We start from the raw sequence: 17276 nt of genomic DNA on the forward strand, positions 1-17276 counted from the left end.
TACCCTGCTCTATGGTCACAGATGATTACTTCATTTCCTTGGTCTCCTCTACGGATTCACTCAGAGTCTTTGCTTCTGAGGATGCTTTGCTACTCAAAGTCATGAAAATGTTAGAGTGTAATGGTAACCAGCTAACCATATCTACTCTAAGGAACAGAAGTGCTGAGACTTGGCCTTCTGGAGAATCACAGGTAAGTTGTCTACAAGTGTATATTCCAGCTTGACTGATGATGAACAAGGTCCCTATCCTCACCAGTCACTGTGGAACCAGGGGAATCATGAACCTTTTTAAAGTTACCTTGTACCTTAACATGGAAGTGAACTTGGGGTGTGTGTGTGTGGGGTGGGTGAGTGGGTAGAGGACTCAGAGTTTACATGAGGTTTTCCCAGGGATTCATGGCTCAAGGAAGCTTAGAGTTAAATGATTTACTTTTAGGTTCAACATATATCTGCTGGGAAGGAGATCATCAATAAGAAAGTGTCTCTAGCACAGTTATCAATGAAGAGGTTGGGCGTACCTAAATTCCAAGCTTGAACTTGCCACTTTTTTCAGCTGAAAAGTTTGTTTCTTAAAAAAAAAAAAAAAATTAAAGCCTAGAGGTTTTGTGAGGGACTGATTGACTTGATTTTACCAAATGAGATACATCTTGATACTTACAGCTACAATTAAAAGAACCAGGGGGCATATGGAGCCAGGGGCATGAAATCATGTTCTTTTTCTGTCTTCCTCCCTTCCTCTGGCTCTTCCCCTACTTCCCCCCTCCCACTGGGGATTGAACACTGGGCCTTCTGAGTATGCTAAACAAGTGCTGGGCCACTGAGTTCCCTAGTTCAAAACAGTCTTCTTTCTTTCTTTCTTTTTTTTTTTTTTTTTTTTTTTTTGTGACAGGGTCTCATGTAGTAGACTGGCCTTGAATATGATGCATAGCAGAGGCTGACTCTGAATTCTTCACCCTCCAACCTCTTCTCTCCAAGTGCTGGGTCACAGGTGTGCATCACCACTATGCCTGGCTCCAAATAATTTTTCTTAAAGACTTTATTTTAAAATGTTCAATGATCCAAATAGGAATCCAAAGTCTTGTGGTCAAGATTTCTTCATCCCACTTCAAATCTGGATTCTAATATAGAGACTTATGCCTCCATTCTAGACTGTGTAATACAAACTGGCTTGCAATCACACATCTATTCAGATTTATTCTGTGGTAATAGCTTCGTGTCAGAGAAACCAGAGTGAAAGAGATGTCACGACAGTGGCTGCTTCCAAACAGAAGGAGGCAGAGGGCAGGGCTGAGCTGACAGTTTTTGTTCAGTGTAAGGAAAGAATAAAATGACAGAGATTTTCTGGAAAGTATAATTTCAACAGTGGGCCCAATAGCACAGTGAATTTTTTTTCCAGTGAAACCTCTTCGATATTACAAAAATAATCTTAGTTATACTTTCAGATGATAGGAAGTCAAAGTCTCTTAAGAAATCTCTGTGTCTATTTATCACTCTATACAAACATGTTTCTGTGTATGTGTATGTATACATAAGCAGCATAGACTATAGAACTGTATGTATATGGTATATTTGCTTTCTATTTTGGCCTACTGCATCTTTTATTAGAGCTCTGTAAATAAGAAACATATTCATGGTCTGACTGCAACTGATGGCTTTGGGTTGATGTCAAGCCCCTAGTCAAGTCTATGATTATTTATGGTTTTTAAACTTCCTTAAAAAGTAATTTGAAGCCAGGTGGTGGTGGCATAAGCTTTTAATTCCAGCACTAGGAAGGCAGAAGCAGGCAGATCTCTGTGAGTTCAAGGCCAGCCTGGTCTACAAAGTGAGTTTCAGGACTGCCAGTGCTGTTAACACAGAGAAACTGTGTCTCAAAAACGAAGTAAAATAAAAACAAAAGTGCTTTGGAACATTTCCATAAAAAAGATACCAGCCCTTGAAAAACTCTGATTAAATTTACGCTGAGCCCAGAGTAGATGGCTAAATACTACATATGAAAATATCCACATATAACTATGTGTTCAAATACAAAATGGTCACATGATGGGTGGTGTGGAAATTTGGCAGTTACATCTTGGAGGTGTTCAGAGGACATAGTGGAGACATGCAAATGATGAAGGCCACACAGCAGCATCACACATGATGAATGGTGAGACTCTAACAATATCCCACGTGGCAATTTAGTGTTAGTTCTTCCCACTGTTTTTTTTCTTCTTCTTCTTCTTCTTAAAGTTCAACATTACATATTTGATGAGTGAATTCACTGATGACAGGTGAGATACAAAATAACTTAAAAATATAAAATATCTAATTACATTCATCCTGAGCTTGCTTGACTATATACTTGATTGCCCATGGTATATTATAAATCATATGACTTTTGCTTTCAACATCAATTCTTCATTCATTTTGATTGCAAGACAAAAATAAAAAAAAAAGGCATTTCTGTTCCCTTATTTTCTTCTAAAGAGATAAACAGTTGTGGCACCAGAAGTGAATATATAAGAGACAGGTGAACTGTACATATGACTGTTACCTTGTTTTTCTTTATAATGACCAATTACAGAAGTTGGCATGAGAAGGATGTGGGACGTTAGGTAGAACTGCTTGCTGCCGGCTTATACTGAATAAAAAGGATGTTCTTCATCAGTCACCAGTGATGGAACCAATGTGAAAAGAAAACAGAATTGAAGTTTAGAATATCACATCTTGTATGCTGGCTACTTTATCTCATTTTGCAATTTAGCCCTGTCTCCTCAACACTCGATAACAAGGCAGGAGTCCCAAGATGCCTGCTGGTATGGAGAATGCTTGAACCCGGTTGTTCCCCAGAGCTCATGGCCTCCTGTGGTGCCTGGTGACACACACTCATCTCTAAGCCCTTTCTGTCCCCTCCCTTCCCAACAAGTGTGAACATGCCTTAAAACCCTGTTATTTAGCTCTGGGCCAGATGGAATGCTTGCTTGACCTGTGGCCCGAGGTTACCTTTGAGTTAACATCTCCCAAGGCATTGTTTTGCTCAGCTAAGAGTAAAGCAGGTATAACTCAAGGAAGGGGGAACAAGGTGGATATGGGGAGAATTTTAGTGCTGGATTCTCGAGCCTCCTGCAACACACGGTAAGAAGGTTTAGTTGTGCTTGCTTTCAAAGCTATGGAAAGCCGACATTCTAGACAGTCTTCTCATGGATAGGCTATCCCCTCGGCCCTCCGGCTTGGAGGACTTACTTCTCTGGAAGGGATTTCGTAGGCTTGAGGTGTTCCTCTGTCTATCAAGCTTGTCACTGATGGAGAAGCTCTTCCTGGTATGTGCATATGGCGCGCTTGGCTCCTCTGCTGAGTAGCTGTTGGCGCGCTCTATCTTAGGAACTGTGATGTTGTTGGATAGGGTTCTGTCTGCATTTTCAGCCTCCTGAGAGGAGATTGGATTGGCAGCTCTCCGGCCTCTGGCCTCATTTTCCTCACTGTCAGAGCTAGGATGGCTCAGCTCTGCTTCTCGCTCAGGGTGGCAACAAGATAAGTCCTCTACTTTGTCTCCGAGACCTCCAGGGAAGGTGGCTCTGTCAGCAATCGCTTGAGGGGCATTGACACACCTTGTGTCAATACAGTCTGTAATACTTGTGTATTCTGCTGTTTTCACGGGCACCCCAAAGTTGGCATAGTAACTCCTTGAAGGAGAAAACATAAAGCTATGGGATTTTATAATGGGGGCCTCTTCCAGAAGAAAAGGTGTGGTTGCTAGGTAGCGGCTACTCTTGGAACGCTCGATGGTATGGTACATTGGAGGGTCGGTGTCCCAAGGGTTTTGGCACTCTGGGAGGTGGGTATAGTCTGAAGAAAAGGATCTAGTGTCCATGGAGGTGAGATCTTCAAAATCAATGCTCCTGCTTGGAGGCCGGTCAGTAGGTGCAAGGGTTGCATAGGCACTACTTGAAGGGGCTGTGGAAGGCGCTAGAGCTGAAAAGCTAGGTTCGCCCAGCCCAAGGATGTTCATGGAATTATCCAGAGGGTCTATATCACAGTGGAGCTCATCCATGGCAGAGACATAGATGTCTATGCAAGACGAAGGTCTTCTGGAGTCAGGAACAACGGCCAAGGTGTTTGCAGGGGCTGCAGGAGCTTTGGGTTCTTTGGCTACTGAGTGGGAGCTAGTAGCTCGGTGTAAGCTCAGGGACCTTTCCTTGAAAATGCTTTCCAACTTTTCTATACCACCTTTGTCTTTCACATTGACTGAATAGAAAGAATGGCTTCGCATACGGGGCATTAAGGTTGGAGAAGTTGGGGACATGGTCTCCTCACCTGCAGGGTCTATACTCTCTTGAAGTTTGAAGGTGTTCCCCTCCTGGCTGTTGAAGCTGCTCTGGCGGACGATGTAGGCTGCATCTGTGCAGTCTGAGGAGGTCCTTGAGCGGATCTTATTGGACTCTGCCCGCTCCAGACCGGTTAGACGCTCCAGGGCTGTGGCCATGCGCCCGATGAGATCTTCCAGCTGTGCCAGCCGGATGTCCACAGTCTGAAGTGAAGCCTTCATAGAGTGTTCTCTCTCATTAACTTCCTCCAGCCTCATGGACATGTTCTCCACCCTGTACCGAGAAGCAGAGAGTAAGAGTCACTTGGGCCAGGCTCCTCTGCTGGGGGTGTTAGAGGATAAAGCTAGAAAATGGCAAAACTGTGCTCTTCTCCAAGAGGAAATCAGCAGGGGTTATTATTGCGGTTAAAACCTACTCGTAACAGGTTATGGGGTAAAGGGAGGGGCTGAAGGGGCGAGAATGCAGGAGTCATGGGTAAAGGGAGGGGCTAAAGGGGAGAGAGTGCAGGGGTCATGGGTAAAGGGAGGGGCTAAAGGGGAGAGAGTGCAGGGGTTATGGGTAAAGGGAGGGGCTAAAGGGGAGAGAGTGCAGGGGTTATGGGTAAAGGGAGGGGCTAAAGGGGAGAGTGCAGGGGTTATGGGTAAAGGGAGGGGCTGAATCACAGGATCTGAATGTTTTTGTGCTGGAGGACATTTTGGAAATGACCTCATCCAGGGGTTCTCTTTAGTTTTAGTAGTAATTTTGAAAAGATGTCTCTCTGTGTTACGCAGACTGGACTTATCTCCCAGTGATACTCTCCCTTCAGCTTCCTAAGCAGCTGGGACAGCAGGCAAGCTCCTCCATGCCTGCCATAATCCAGAGGATTTTAGCTTCAGTTCAGCGTACCCTAGGTGCTGCTACCAAGAAGTATTTAGTGCTAGAAGAGTAGTAAAGAACAGAGTAGTTACTCTTCTGTCATCCTTTCTGGAGCCCAGTGGACAGGGGGTTGATATCTGAAGGGGATAATGGTCCTATTTTGGCATAACTACATGTGATCATTGGTCTAAGGGCTGAGAGATGTCTGTACCATGGCCTGGATGGTGGGGCCTCTTTGTCTACTGTCTTCAGAATTACGGTCCTGGATCACAGAGAAAAGGAGAAAGTGAAAGTCAGAAGCATTGAGGCTTAAGGAGGCGGGGGGGGGGGGGGGTTCAGCTGGACTCAGACCCAGGAATCAGGGAGAGTAAAAAGAAGCTGGGGTACAGAGGGAAGAGGCTCTCCAGGTACACTAGAAAAGTTCTGATGGGAACCATAAAAGCAAAGCATCACAGACTAAGAAAACAGAGCTAACAGAGCTAGAGCTGGCAGCCAGCTGCAAAGGGGCTGAACTCTCTCTCTCTCTCTCTCTCTCTCTCTCTCTCTCTGTCTCTGTCTCTAATATACGTACATAAAGGGTCTCTATAGCTCTGGCTGTCTTAGAACTTGCTATGTAGACCAGGCTGACCTTGAACTCACAAATATTTGCCTGCTTCTGCCTCCTGAGTGCTGGGATTAGAGGCATAACACACTTCACGCAGTTCAAGAACTATTTTTAACCAATTCTTACTACTTCTCTGTGCTCCTATGCAGTTGCAGTTGGTATGTTAAATCTTGTAGAAAACAGGGAGGGCCAGTGTTAACCCATTTTCATCCACCATTCTGGGTATGATTAAGTATCTAGCCATCCAGTAGACTAATGATGGGGACATGGACCTAACTGCAAGGAGCTTTGAGTCAAATTAACTTTAAGTTTATTCTGTAACTAGACAGCTTCTTTTAAACTTATCTTTTTCCTTGAAAAGTTTAGGACCAGTGAGATAGCTCAGCAGGTAAAGTCTGATTGTCCGAGTTTGACCCCTGGATGTACATGATGGAAAAAAGAAGCTACTCCTACACACACACACACACACACACACACACACACACACGTGCGCACACACACACACACACACACACACACACACACACACACACACAACCAACATATTCAGTCATGACTGTGGCCAGCCAGCACTGATTATGGTCAAATAGCTTAAGCAACAGAATGCAGACACAGCTGATAAGAACTTATGAATCAATAGGAATCCTCAAGAGATAGACACATACAGTGACTAAGTTAAAGAAAGAAGGTCATTGTGAAAATCACGATGTTATATGGAAAGAAACCTGTCTTTAGCTTTCCTTCCGCCCCTCACATCTCCAGATGGAAAGTGGTTCATTTCAGATTAACTCAGAAGGTGATGACAACAGGGTACAGAGAAGATGAGAGGTGGCACATGCTCACGAAAAGGGAAAAAACTCTTAGTTCTTCTGATTTCAAATCCCTTCACTCAGATTGTATAACACAAGGGTACAATTACATAATATTCTTTCTGTTATATGGACTCTGTACAATCAGGAGTGAAATGCAACCATAATCATTCCTACTGATGTATCTACACACAGACCCATGTGTGTGAGATTTTTTTCCCCCCAGCTCTCCTTGTCTCCATTAAGAGGCTGTGGATAAGGCAGATAATATGAACCTCCACTCCACTCAGAACAGACATATCCTGGAGGATACTGATGTAACCAATTTGGATGCCCTGGTCTCTTGGTGGGTTCCCAATGCATCCAAGTCACTTCTGTTGTGCTTACATATCATCCCATTGTTGGAAGTTGCTAGTTTTTGGTTTTCTTAGAGATGCGAAGAACCCAACAATAACCACAGTAAAGCTCCAAAACTCTGTAGAAGCCACAGAATCAGAATGAGGACTGGGCTTGTGGCCCTGAGCTTGCTCAGGAGGCCATGCTGGTTCTTGAGGCCTGGTCTTCCTATTGCCCCTGAACTAGGAGAGCAGGATTTTATTTCATTTTGCATCCCTGGTACCTTCTCACTCCACTAACACTCTGAGAAGCCACCTTGGCAGGCCAAGGGAGGGAGCAGTCCTGCAGGGTTTGCTGATGTGGAGAGACTGGTTTCTTTCTGGGTTTCTCAGAAGGAGATGTTGACATGGTCATAGTATATTCATGTGTGCCAGCATCTGGGCCTCCCTATCCTATTTCCTCAGAGAGGCAAAGACTTCCTGGCATCTTAATATGCCTTTCCCATCCTGCCTATTTTTCTTTTCTTTTTCTTTCTTTCTTTCTTCCTTCCTTCCTTCCTTCCTCCCTTCCTTCCTTCCTTCCTTTTTCTTCTTCTTCTTCTTCTTTTTTTTTTTTTTTGCCTACTAGGCCTATAGTTTTTCTGAATTCAAAAAGCATTTGAAAGACCTGAAGACATATGCTGAGAAAATGTGTCTCAACTATGGTAATATTCCCACATGGCACAATTTTCTGGAAGCACACGGCTGTATGTCCATTCATAAACAGCTTTCCAAGGCCTCAGAATGAGAGAGAGCTTTGGAATATCATCTCCTTCCTCTGTTTGCCAGAGAACTACTTTATAGCATATCTCTATTTTCTAGTGGTAGAGGTGAGTAAAATCCATGCACACCCTTAACACTTATTAATGTTGGCCTGGTACCTATGGATACAACCACTCATTGGCATACATGATTATACATACATACACAGTCTGCAGTTTTAAAAGAAAGAGAAAGGGGCCAAAAAAATTGCAATTTATGTGATTTCTACACAGTTAATAAAGACTCTTTGATGTGGGCACACAAAGTGCTGTTTCATGAAGGTTAGAAATAAGTCCCTTTAAATCTTTGAAGTGCCATGCACGCTGACTGCAGCTACCAGTCTATGATGTCCTACACGATTTACCATTTGTTCTTTCTGTCTTTATAGTATAAACAGTTAAAGTGTAGTTACATTAGTTCTTTGTGACACTCTCTGAGTGTTCTTTTGGAAGCTAGTCCCAAAGCTGGGTTATGAATATACCAGCTGGGAATGGTGGTTTTATTAGTCTATAGTAACGTAAGAGACACAAGAAAATGTAAGAGTGGTTGCCCAGATTTAGAACTGTTTGATATCAAAATTTCTGTGGTGAGTGTGTATGTGTGAGCATGTGTGTGTTGCACATTACTTCTGGGGAGTGGGCAGGATCTCTCTCTGAATCTGGACCTTGCATTTTTTTTTAAAGTTAAGCAAGCTCCAGTAATGCTACTGTCCCTACCCCTGGCATCACCATGGCCACTGGTGCACACAAGGCCATGCCTGTCTTGTGATATAGATGCTACCACCTGAGCCCAGGTGCTCCTGTTTGTGCAGAAGAGTTTTCATATAGATCTCTTGGCTCTCAAAGCCATTTGTTAAGTGATAAATGAACCTGGATAGAAAAATTTGTACAGATTTCTTTATTTTTAATCTTTTCTATAAAAAGGAAAACAACAAAAACAGTTCTTGGAAAAATACCAATCATTATTCTCAGTGATTGACAGAACCCTTGCTCTTGCTTATTCTAGAAGGCATGGGGCTTTTCTCTTCTGGGTAAGAATACTCAGTAATCTATAGTATGAAACATAAACCTGTTGAAGACTAAGTTGGGGCTGGGCCTTCTTTGCTTTATGTCTGGGACAGAACTTTCCAGTTTCTGGTCCAAGACAGATCTGTCCTAGACTCACCAATGCTGTGTCCAGGCAGGAGCTTTCACTTTGTCCTGAAAAAGTCCAGGGTCTTTAAGTCTGGACCTTATTCTGTGGACTCATCAGACAATGATCTCTTTCAGGATGTCTGTGTTTTCTTGGGCAGTAAAAATATGTAAAAGAGGTCTGTGTTTTGGATATGTGAGAATTAATTCATATGGTAACATGGACAGTGGTAGGAAGCATCGATGTGAGGCAGAGCCAGCGAACACACCTTTCTGACGTCACCCGGATCCTCTCATCATTGGATGAATTGAAGCGATCATCCTTCTCTCTGAAATACTCCTCTATGCACTGCTCTTCAAAATCGTGTACTTTCTTGAGCTCATCATCAGTTATGAAGAGTTCTGAGAGGGAGAGGAAAAAAAAAAAAAAAAGAGAGAGCCATGAGACAGAGCAGGGACTGCAACAACATCTGGTCTGTGGCCTAATGACTATTTTAAAGAAATCCAGGCTGGGGGAAGTCTACCAGATTCTATTGTGAGTTCCAGACAGAATCCAAATCTAATTAGGCCTTTTGAAACACCAGCTCCTTCCTGAACTGTAGTTGTTGTGGTTTCTGGAGCCCACCTGGGTATTCCTGGGTACCATAGGAGCTGGGCTTAATTAAGGAAGCAGCAGTACTGACAGCATGGGGAAAACAAGGGAAAGAAAGCATCTGGGAGTATGATATTTCTTAAAGGCTCCAAATTTTCTGGGCTGTGTAGTGTGACATGTCAACATTATTGATTAATAATCTTTATGCAACCCAGTTCTCTCCCTGTCTCCCCCCCCCCCCACTACAGAGGTAGGGAAGCCAAATGAACACATTCCTCGTCATCCCTGAAATTACTTGCAATCACAAGACTCAGTTTAAATCAAGAAATGAAAGAAATCTACTGCATGGAAGGATGGTGTGTCCAACAGAGATTTTGCTCCTGATTTAAAAAAAAAAAAAAAACATGGTTACTCTTTCTATATTTTTTTCAGCTTCCTTTCTTTTTCCTGACTTCAACATAAGCATTTGGTGATGGGGGCCTCGACAACTATTCTGTGACTTTGAAAACAACATCACACAAAAGGAAAAGCTGAGCTGAAAACTAGAAGTTTGGGTCTTTGACCTCAGTGAGCCATGGCTGAACTTTGGACCATCTCCTCACTCTCTGTTATGTAAGAACAAGATGCCTTCTTTATTTTTGCTATTGTTTGCTATTCTGGATTTCTCATAGAAGGTAAACATTTCCATTAATAATACAACAACAGAAGAACTGTGGACATTTAAATGGTTTCTGGAACAGGGTTAGGACAAGAGAGTTGTGGATATTCCCCAAATCAGGAAGTCATTCCCATCCTGGGCCACTGAGATGCAGTAGGGTTGAATCTCAGCTCTGTGGGCCTGTGTGGCCTTAGATCACTCTTGCTTGTCAAGAAACTTTGGTTGGAACTTGCCAGGGGCTGTAAAATATGTCTGGAAGAGCTGCTGGAACTATAGAAAATATCAGAAGTCAGACTGCATTTCTCAAATATGGCAGGCTCCTAAGGTGAGGGACAGCTGTGACAGGTAGGGACACCTGAGATGTGGTCATGCACTCAGTTACATAGAGCCATAAACATCAGGGTCAAGAAGGAGAGAGGCCATGTATAGACTCCCTCTTTGACCTCAAAGACCCATGATGTCCTCTGCTAGGGATGTTTCTGAGATCCAAAAACACCTTACAAGTGCCTTGTTTGACTTCTTGACTCTCTCTTTGTAGCAGGAGTTCTAATAGGTCTCAATAATAAAAACCCGGAGTTAGATATCAGGGTATATGCTGAAAGATCAGAGAAGTAAAGAGAAACCTCTTACCTCCACCAAATCCTCAAACCAAATGGGTGATCCTGTCTCTAGGAATCCTCAGACTGAATGCAATGAGCTCATGTCTCCTCCTGCCTTATACTCCTCTCTCTGCCCAGCCATATCATATCCGTCTCCACCTCCCTACTCTACTGCTGGGATTAAAGGTATGTGATCCCAAGTGCTGGGATCAAAGGTGTGAGCGTTGTTTCTCTTTAGACTAGATCAAACTCCTGTATCCCAGGGTGGTTTTGAACTCTCAGAGTTCTACCTGCCTCTGCCTCCCAAGTACTGGGATTAAAGATGTGTGCCACCACTGCCTGGCCTCTGTGGCCAACTAGTGGCTAGCTCTGTACTCTGATTTTCAGGCAAGCCTTATTTGTTAAAGCACAAACAAAATCTCTCTCTCTCTCTCTCTCTCTCTCTCTCTCTCTCTCTCTCTCTCTCTCGTGTGTGTGTGTGTGTGTGTGTGTGTGTGTGTGTGTGTGTGTGTGTGTGTGCTGAAGTATTACTGCTGTCTTTGTGCCTGGCATTTATGTGCAAGCTCTGGATCCAGATTCAGATTGTATAAAAAGCCCTTTACTGACTGAGCCAAACCCCAAGCTCCATGCTGCTTTAAAAAAAATATTCTTTAAAAAGCCCTATTACCATGTCAGATTTTACCCTATAACTCTCAGTTTACTCTTTTTGAGGCTCAGCAAGAATTTGGCAGTGCTCTGGGATCTTTTAATGACAGCTACAGACTGATGGGGAGAACTTCTTTCTTCCCTGATGGGTAGACACATGCAGGGTCTGCCTCTCTGCTCTTCACTCTTCTCATCCTGTCACATTTTCAAGATCCTCCTTCTGGGAAGGAAGTCTCTGAGGAGCCTGTCACCTGCTCCTCCCTGCCACATGTCCAGAGACCTGGTGATACATCCAATGCTACTCTGGCTGAAAATAAGAGAGCCATGAATATGGCTGGGGGTGGTGGTACCTGCCTTTAATGCCAGAACTTGGGAGGATCCAGTGAATTACTAACAGTCAACAGTATGGTGGCAGCCCCATTTATATAGGGAGTTACAAGGTAGCCAGGCTATACTGTGAGACAGGGTCTCAAAACATAAAACACAAACACAAATCACATATATTCTAGAGTTTGGTGGAGCGTCCTTGGACCTATGAAATGTGCTCTGAAGTAGAAAAAGGAGTCTGTACTGCCCCAGCTATGGTTTGAACATGAAATATCCCCCTTAGACTCATGTGTTTGAATAGCTAGTCTTTAGAGGGTCATAATGTTTTGGGGTATGTAAGGTCTGTTTGGGTCATTGTAGATGTATCTTTAAGATTCATAGCCTGGCAAGGATGCTTATTTAGTTTTTTCTGCTCTCTGATCTCCCAAGGTGTGAGGAGCTGCGTGGCCCTCATACTGTTGCAGCTATGGAGATCCATTGACGCCAGGCCTTCCTTGCCATAATAAATTACATCTCTATAAACTGTGGAATGTGCTAAGTATCTTTCCTTTTAGTTCCTTTTGTTAAGCTTTTGGTCACAATGATGATAAAAATAGCTCACACAGGCCTCTGTCATGTACTGTACTTTGAGTCATCTTGTGCCTGATAGCTGAGCAAAGTTTTCTACTGCAAATGCTCATGCTTTATTGAAATTGACTTGGAGCCCTGAGTTGACCCCCCAGTGCAATCTTCTCTATTATTATTATTATTATTATTAAATTTATTTTACATCCTAACTGTAGTTTCCCTTCCCTCCTCTCCTCCTCTCTTCTCATATCCCCCCTCCCATAGTCCCCCCTCTGCCAGTGCAATACTCTTACAGCATTTCTTGACTAGGATTTGTAGGATTTGACCATGCTGGAATGATTTGAGTACAAAATATCAGGGTACCCAGCTTTCTATTTGCCTAAACTTGTGTTTCAGAGGGAAATGGTAATGGAATTGCCAGGTCTTTCCAATGGTCCAATTTGAATGTCTAAAAAGAAGTTGGGCATTGCTTTGTTAGGGAGATCATCGAGAGCTTTAGGCTTAGAGAAACAGTTCTCTAAGGGACTCTTGTTTTAAACCATTGGTATACTGGTATCCCAGGGATGGATGTAGAATCCTGGACCATTATTCCAGAGGCTTCTGACTGTCGATTTAATGTAGATGTAGGCTTAACACATTTGGAAAAAGTACAGTAGATTGTCTATAAGTCATTGCATTTCCAGTGGCTCCTGAGAGTTGGTGCCCGGGGGCATTTAGGAGCCTGCAGGAGCCACTGGTACTTGATGTGCAGAGATGGATATGCTAATTCTTCTGCAATGTGTGACACATTCTTACATAGTGAGGAACTCTTCCAGCCCAATGCCATCCAAACCTCCCTTTAGAAACACTAGGCTAAAAGGAGAGTGGTGGATGGTAGGTAGTGGAGAGGCTGTTGTTCTCTCCTTTGAAAACATGGCCCATTCTCCACAATATCATATAGGTATAATGCCGAAGGCTTAGAAAACATTTAAGATCTGGAATAATGATAAGCCCCAGAAATGAGCACGGAAGAATAAAAGTCAGGCCACACTGCTTAAAAATGATTTCTAATAATAGCACTTGGTACATAGTACCAGACATAGTAATGTCTGATTTGTGGCAGGATCCTTGGAAAGTAAGAAGTATATGAAGGTGGTAAACTTGCTCTGCTGGAGAGTGATTTTCTCTTACTAAGAAGTGGCTAAGAATTCTGGCTTCAGCTCATGCTATGCTGTCTTCCTTCTATCCTGTCTCATTAAGCAAGTCCTTTCCTATTCCCCTCAATATGCAGGAGGCAGGAGAACCAAGGAGGGCATAGGTCCCCCTGACTCCCTATGGGGATTGCTGGGAACTTCCAGCTGCAGGTGCCGGCTAGCTGCTCACTCAGGCCGTAGTCTCTTTCATCTGGGTCACTCTCGTGCTTCCTCCACCGACAACACACATGTTGGAATATCATGGTCATGTGGCTGAAGATGATGAGTGGTGGGGGCAGAACTGGCCTCTCGTGGAAAGTCATGATGAGTTGGTACCTCTGAAATTTCCATACTTGGTTGGATATTGACTTTACCTCAAAAAATGTATTGCTGAAACAGACCAGAGAGTCATATGACCAAAAATAATCATTACTTTTTGAAATATCAGCTCCCTCCCTTTATGTTGCCCATGCATCCACCCGTACGACTGAAGAAGTGGCCACTCACTTGAAGACGGCAATAAGGAGGTTGACCAGAAGGATGTTTGCCACCAGGAGGTAGCAGGCCATGATGGCTGGCACAATCCATGCTCCTGTCTTGCATGGGGGCAGCTGGATTGTCTTGCCATCTTCTCGGGTCTCATTCTGGCCACAGGGAGCTAGAGGAAGTGACAGACACAGTTAAAAAAAAAAAGAGAAACCATGGAAATTTAATTGAAATTATACAGAGAGATTTTAGATGAGGGGTTTAAATGGAAGAAAAAAAAAATACAGCCACCTCCAACAGCAAAAGATTTCAAAAAGCCAAAATAGGAAAATGAGAGCTTCATGAATATTCAAAGGGCCACCACTCTTGAGGAGAGGCAGTTCCACCTGTGTCTGTCATCAAACTGTAAGAGGTATCTAGAGCCACCTGCCTGGTCCCTTAGTCCCTTGGCCCCTGGCAGTGGTGAGGAGGGCATTTGGTATTCCTAAAATGCTTGGTGAGGGCTTTTGGAGAAGCCAGAGTCCTACCTCCTGGCAAGTTACTTTCAAAATGTGCTGTAGAGGCCTCCAGCGGACAGCTTGGAGCCAAGCATGGCAGGCTATTGATTGGAAATTAACACCAGGGCAACTGTTAATTGCTGTGAGAAACAATCCACGGCCTCAGCCAATGATTTGCTGTCTCAGTACAGAAGGAACAGTACAGGGCAGCACCCTGGGAAGCACCTAGAAAGCTTGTCACTTGGTGCCCCTGATGAATGAGGAGGATAATAGGGAATGGGGTGACAGGGAGGGACCACAGAACCCAGAGCTACTTCTTAAAAACAAAACAAAACAAAAAAAAAAACCAAAACAACAACAACAACAAAAAACAAACCAACCACATTTTTATTCCAAGTATGTACATTTCAGAGACAAGACATAAAACCTAATTGTAGCAATAACCAAACAGCAAAGGCAGGGGTGTCCAGGGAGATGTGGAGGTGGGAATGGGGAGGAAGACGATGTGTGGGATTGGGTGAGCAGAAACAATGCACTAATGAGGCCAGCTTGGAGTTTCCTGGTAAGTGTGTGTGTGTGGGTCCCCAATAAGGCTTTATAGCCCTGTGAACTGTGGCTCATAGTGCCTGTTACTGTTGTTTGTTGCTGTGAAGAGACAGTGACCAAGGCACCTTATAAAATAAAGCATTTAGGGGAGGGGCCTGCTTCCAGTTTCAGAAGGTTAGTCCATGACCATCATGGGGAGAGCATGCCAACAGGCAGGCAGCCATAGCCTGGAGCATTAGCTAAGAGCCCACATCTGATGAATGGACAACAGGCAGAAAAAAAGAGAGAGACTGGGCCTGGTGTGGGCCTTTGAAACCTCAGGGCCCATCCCTAGTGGCTCATACCCTCCCACAGGGTCACACTTCCTCCAACAGGGCCATGCCTCCTAATCCTTTCTCAACAGTCTACTAGCAGGGAGCCTATGGGGGCCATTCTCATCCAAACCACCAGCTGCTTTACCTTGGCCTTTGAACAGGGTAACCTCATGTCTGTTAGCAGTGGGTAAGAGCACCCCAGAAAGCCCCGGCAGCTCCTATAGGCTTAGGATGTGGAAGGAGGGTTGGCATGGGGGATCTACAAGACTTGAGTAGAACAGCAAGGGGACCCCATTCTTCTCCAGAACTCCTTCTGCCATGCATTGCACTTTGCAGGGTTCTCATCTCTGAATACCCAGGGGTATTCAGATAGTTTGAAGCACTACTAACATCCAGCTCTTACCCAGAATTGAACTAAAAGCCCCCTGGGGTCATAGGTATGCCATTTCTTCTTAACCTCTCTCATCACTTGCCACAGAGGTTGAGTAACTGAGTTTTTAGTTAGGCTGGAAAAGTCACACAAGGGTTTTTTTTTTTTTTTTTTAATTAAAACACACCTTTGCAGCTGGAAAGGGTTTTATTAGCACCAGGCCACCAAGATCCTGATTTTATGGCCAGGATAAGATGGCCAAACCACTCTCTTTGGCTCCATATGCCAGATAACTGGATGTGGGAATGTGTGTTTTCTGGAAGGCAGAATCTTGAACATAGCCACCAAACCTTAGAGTAAAGCAAGTGAGTTCTAGAAGCGGCACCATAGGGCAGTGTGAGCACAGAGGGGGAGTTTGGCTATGACTACTGAATCTACACAGTTACAGTCAAATTTGAAGGGATCCCTGTGCCTCATCTATGTGGGTCATGCTGACACATCACAGGGAAGAAACTGGAAGCGCCAGTTCCCGCTAATGATGCATTCATAGGTAGAAATGGACAATTGGGCTTTGGAACACACTGATGGGCTGGCTATCACAATCTGGCAAGAGTATATGGGCGATGAGAAAAGCTACTCCCATACATTGTGGAACAGCATTCCAGTGATTGGAACTGCCCCTCCCCCATAAGCCTTAATAACAGCTAAGGGGCTGAGCATATAGCTTATGATAAGAGAACTTACCTAGCATGAGTAGGACCTTGGCTTCAATTCCCATAACTGAAATAGGTAGAACCTAATCTGAAATAAGGATCAACACCATCTTTCCTAGAATATAAGCCCTGAGACCCGAGTTTTTAATTTCTCTTGTTCACCAACAAGCCTCCTGAGCACAAGCTGGCACATACACTTGCTGAACAGAGAGATGCAGCTAAACATGGTGATGCTAGACACCTGGGTGCAGTGTCATGCATTTCTCTAAGTGCAAACTGATGTCTATTACCAGGTCAGAGTCTGAGTATCTGTCCTATTTACTCTTAGGCCTCATCTTCTATCATAGGAAGCAAAATCCTGACAGAGGGAAAAAAATAGGATTTTCCTCCCAAAGACTTTGCCCAGAACAATACAACTCTATATACTGTTGTATAACCCTCCACAGCAAACCAGCCTTCCTACCTCATCCAGTACTCACGCTAGACATTGCATAATAAACCTTACATTCTCTCTCTTTCAGCCAAGATGTTACTTTGGAATCCTTCTCTAGATAAAACTCTTGGAAGTATGGCCAATGAACTGTAATTCACACAAGGCACAGGACCATCCTTAGCCCTTTGCAAAATAGTAATGAAAGGGTTGGGGTAAAAGATATTTCCTTCCTATCTCTCTTAAGGCTCCCACTCAAGTCCACAAGGTTTGGCTGACCTTTGGCCTATATCCACTCTTTCTCATGCGGCCTTGCCGTTGTGCTAACACTAGAAGCAGCTACTGCATGCTCAAATGCAAGGTCTTGAACTTAAGGTATGATCTCCATAAATTTTTGACATGATAGAAGGTCAGAAAGCTTCAAAACCTTTGCTAGTGTCTCAGGAGAATTCAAGAAGAACAATGGAGCCATCCATACAAGCCAGGTCCATGACAGTCTCTTTCCTCAGTGCCTCTGGAGAG

The 17276-nt window shown here is 43.9% G+C and overlaps 1 protein-coding gene across 15 annotated transcripts in view; it reads right to left on the reverse strand.

Annotated features, from left to right (window-relative positions):
* Nucleotides 1-2220: 2220 nt before the first annotated feature.
* Nucleotides 2221-17276, reverse strand: part of Trpm3 (transient receptor potential cation channel subfamily M member 3) — a 484509-nt gene continuing 469453 nt past the window's right edge. For 13 of the 15 annotated variants that reach the window (XM_051200140.1, XM_051200138.1, XM_051200137.1 and 10 more), the window contains 4 exons: nucleotides 13906-14056; nucleotides 13589-13788; nucleotides 9108-9240; nucleotides 3006-4577 (listed from right to left, as the gene is read on the reverse strand). In XM_051200140.1, the coding sequence (XP_051056097.1) occupies nucleotides 3125-4577; nucleotides 9108-9240; nucleotides 13589-13788; nucleotides 13906-14056 (1937 nt within the window). In that variant the 3' untranslated portion in view covers nucleotides 3006-3124. Of the gene's footprint in view, nucleotides 2639-3005; nucleotides 4578-9107; nucleotides 9241-13588; nucleotides 13789-13905; nucleotides 14057-17276 lie in introns of those variants that run through there. The other 2 variants (XM_051200144.1, XM_051200151.1) reach the window with 2 other exon arrangements.

This window comes from Phodopus roborovskii, unplaced genomic scaffold, assembly GCF_943737965.1.
Source record: "Phodopus roborovskii unplaced genomic scaffold, PHOROB, whole genome shotgun sequence".
In the NCBI taxonomy this organism is placed as follows: domain Eukaryota; kingdom Metazoa; phylum Chordata; class Mammalia; order Rodentia; family Cricetidae; genus Phodopus; species Phodopus roborovskii.